Source organism: Camelina sativa, chromosome 18, assembly GCF_000633955.1.
Source record: "Camelina sativa cultivar DH55 chromosome 18, Cs, whole genome shotgun sequence".
Classification (NCBI taxonomy): Eukaryota; Viridiplantae; Streptophyta; class Magnoliopsida; order Brassicales; family Brassicaceae; genus Camelina; species Camelina sativa.
The window spans coordinates 17,199,664-17,203,006 of NC_025702.1; the positions used below are offsets into that span (position 1 = coordinate 17,199,664).

The 3,343-nt window shown below is 39.6% G+C and overlaps 2 protein-coding genes across 3 annotated transcripts in view; one reads left to right on the forward strand and one right to left on the reverse strand.

Annotated features, from left to right (window-relative positions):
- Positions 7-2,741, forward strand: LOC104762176 (homeobox-leucine zipper protein REVOLUTA-like). Its single transcript, XM_010485417.2, has 11 exons — positions 7-164; positions 255-329; positions 415-521; positions 608-782; positions 866-1,054; positions 1,138-1,218; positions 1,305-1,439; positions 1,529-1,869; positions 1,956-2,064; positions 2,215-2,364; positions 2,435-2,741. The coding sequence occupies exons 1-11, from the start codon at positions 84-86 to the stop codon at positions 2,588-2,590; spliced, it is 1,599 nt and encodes a 532-aa protein (XP_010483719.1). The 5' UTR covers positions 7-83; the 3' UTR covers positions 2,591-2,741.
- Positions 2,830-3,343, reverse strand: part of LOC104762177 — a 5,200-nt gene continuing 4,686 nt past the window's right edge. Inside the window, exon 5 of one of the 2 annotated variants that reach the window (XM_010485420.1) lies at positions 2,830-3,322. In XM_010485420.1, the coding sequence (XP_010483722.1) occupies positions 3,032-3,322 (291 nt within the window). In that variant the 3' untranslated portion in view covers positions 2,830-3,031. The remainder of the gene's footprint in view (positions 3,323-3,343) is intronic. The other variant, XM_010485419.1, reaches the window with a different exon arrangement.

Here is a 3,343-nt window from a genome sequence, read left to right on the forward strand (position 1 = left end):
TTTTGAAGGTTTGTGAGAGGTCACTTTCTGGCTCTGGAGCTGGGCCTAACGCTGCTTCAGCTTCTCAGTTTGTGAGAGCAGAAATGCTTTCTAGTGGGTATTTAATAAGACCTTGTGATGGTGGAGGTTCAATTATTCACATTGTCGATCACCTTAATCTCGAGGTAATTAGATCTTTGCAAAAGGACATTTTGTGTTTACTTCCTTAAGTTTCTTAAAAAACTAATTTAGAAATATCTGTTCTTGCATTATAGGCTTGGAGTGTTCCGGATGTGCTTCGACCCCTTTATGAGTCATCTAAAGTTGTCGCTCAAAAAATGACTATTTCCGTGAGTATATATGTAAAAGAATAACCTTGAAATATGACTGATTCATATGCATTATCTAATGGTTGAGGTTTGGTTCATGTTTTAGGCATTGCGATATATCAGGCAATTAGCGCAAGAGTCTAATGGTGAAGTAGTGTATGGATTAGGAAGGCAGCCTGCGGTTCTTAGAACCTTTAGCCAAAGATTAAGCAGGTACTTCGATCATGAGCTATAAAATCTAGTTACTCTTTGCTCTCTTTGCTTTTCTGACATTTTACCTGTTTATGGTTTTCTTGCAGGGGTTTTAATGATGCAGTGAATGGGTTTGGTGACGACGGGTGGTCTACATTGCCTTGTGATGGGGCGGAAGATATCATCGTTGCTATTAACTCCACGAAGCATTTGAATAATATTTCTAATTCTCTTTCGTTCCTTGGAGGCGTGCTCTGTGCCAAGGCTTCGATGCTTCTACAAGTATGTTAATGTTCCTAGTTTGTTACTTTTCCTTTTGTTCATTTTTAATGGCTGAAATTTGTGTTGTTTGTTGTCTCCTGTAGAATGTTCCTCCTGCAGTTTTGATTCGGTTTCTTAGAGAGCATCGATCCGAGTGGGCTGATTTCAATGTTGATGCATATTCCGCTGCTACACTTAAAGCGGGTACCTTTGCTTATCCGGGAATGAGACCGACGAGGTTCACTGGGAGTCAAATCATAATGCCACTAGGGCATACAATTGAACATGAAGAAGTAAGGCTTTCAAAGTGTTTACCTGCTGCGAAAATATAATTTTGTGTTCTCTCTCTAATGTATTTGGTATTGTTATGGTTCAGATGCTTGAAGTTGTTAGACTAGAAGGTCATTCTCTTGCACAAGAAGATGCATTTATGTCCCGGGATGTCCATCTCCTTCAGGTATATCACTTCTAAGTTCTAACCCAATGTATCTTGAAGTTTCTCTCATTCCAAAGTTAAACTGACCTTAATGATGTATGGTATAGATTTGTACTGGGATTGACGAGAATGCTGTTGGAGCTTGTTCTGAACTGATATTTGCTCCGATTAATGAGATGTTCCCGGATGATGCTCCACTTGTTCCTTCTGGCTTCCGAGTCATACCAGTTGATGCTAAAACTGTACTTGTCTTTCCCTCATCACTCTTTTTTTCTCTTACTTAGAGATGGTTTGTCTCAAGCCTCATATATTTTTACTCATACTGTCACAGGGAGATGCGCAAGATCTGTTAACCGCCAACCACCGTACACTAGACTTAACTTCTAGCCTCGAAGTTGGTCCTTCACCAGAGAATGCTTCTGGAAACCCTTCTTCTTCTAGCTCAAGCTCGAGATGCATCCTCACTATCGCTTTCCAGTTCCCTTTCGAAAATAACTTGCAAGATAATGTTGCCGGTATGGCTTGTCAGTACGTGCGGAGCGTTATTTCATCAGTTCAACGTGTTGCAATGGCGATTTCACCATCTGGGATAAGCCCGAGTTTGGGCTCCAAATTGTCCCCGGGATCTCCTGAAGCTGTTACTCTTGCCCAGTGGATCTCTCAAAGTTACACGTAGGTTTCAATGTTTACTTATGACCCGTTCTTATAAACCTCGAGCTTATCGTGGATGTCTTACGTTAATATGTTTGTTTTTTCAGTCACCACTTAGGCTCGGAGTTGCTAACGATTGACTCGCTCGGAAGCAACGACTCGGTACTAAAACTTCTATGGGATCACCAAGATGCCATCTTGTGTTGTTCTTTAAAGGTATGTGTCCTAAAACAAACTAAAATTGGTTAAATCCTTTTCAAAATTTGGTTTCTGTTTTTGGATCAGTTATTTCAGTTTGGTGTCAGAACTGTTATGAATAGAACACCTGTAGTTTTAGATGTATAATGTCGTCTGGTCATGTTGCAGCCACAGCCAGTGTTCATGTTCGCGAACCAAGCCGGTCTAGACATGCTAGAGACAACACTTGTAGCCTTACAAGACATTACACTCGAAAAGATTTTTGATGAGTCTGGTCGGAAGGCTCTCTGCTCCGACTTCGCCAAGCTAATGCAACAGGTAAAGAAAGGAAAAATTCACCCATCTAATGTTTTCGGTTCATTATCTGAGAATGGTCTTGTCTCTACAGGGATTTGCATGCTTGCCTTCAGGAATCTGTGTGTCAACAATGGGAAGACATGTGAGTTATGAACAAGCTGTTGCTTGGAAAGTGTTTGCTCCGTCTGAAGACAACAACAATTTGCATTGTCTTGCCTTCTCCTTTGTAAACTGGTCTTTTGTGTGATTCTCATTTGCTAGAAGGAAAGACTAATTAAAATCTACATTAGAGACCTCAAATTTTTGGTTGTTGTTTAGGTATCTGTTTTGGTTTTTAATTATTATGATCAATTCAAATGTTACTCACTGTTTTTTCATAATGTATTTGGTTTTAATGAGTGAGTAAAAAAAAGAGAGCAGATCAATCTCTCTATATATGTGTAGGGGATGATGCTGTGACATTTTTGTTTTAGTTATAAAGGGGAATTAAAACTAAGGTTACAACATTGCTCTTATGCATTTGACAGTTTCACTTTAACATCCCTTGCTATATATTTAACCCCTTTAGTAATAATATAAACTATTTAGAAAAAAACAAAGAATCAACAAGAATCCACAGATGTAAGAAAGAAAAATCACAGCCTAATAACTTTTTTTTTTTTAAGTCGGCCGTTTAATAGAAAGATGTTCAGAATCTCATGCATCTAGCTGGTAAACCTGTCTGATGATTGACGGCGACAATCTCAGAGACATTGTTGCAACGAAGAACATCTTGACCAAGCTTAGCTCCTGCAGCTTTAAGACCTTTAAGAGAAACGGGCATGTTAAAGAGGTTGAGCGAGGGAAGCTTAGATAGCGGAGGGAGTTTCTGGTTCGGTAAGAAGTCTCTGAAATCATCCATAAGCAAAGGAACTTCGAAATCGGTTTTGTTGTGTTTCACCACATTGTCTTTAGCAGCGATGTGAGCTCCTGGTTCCATGTGGTTGGTTGAGAAGCTTGA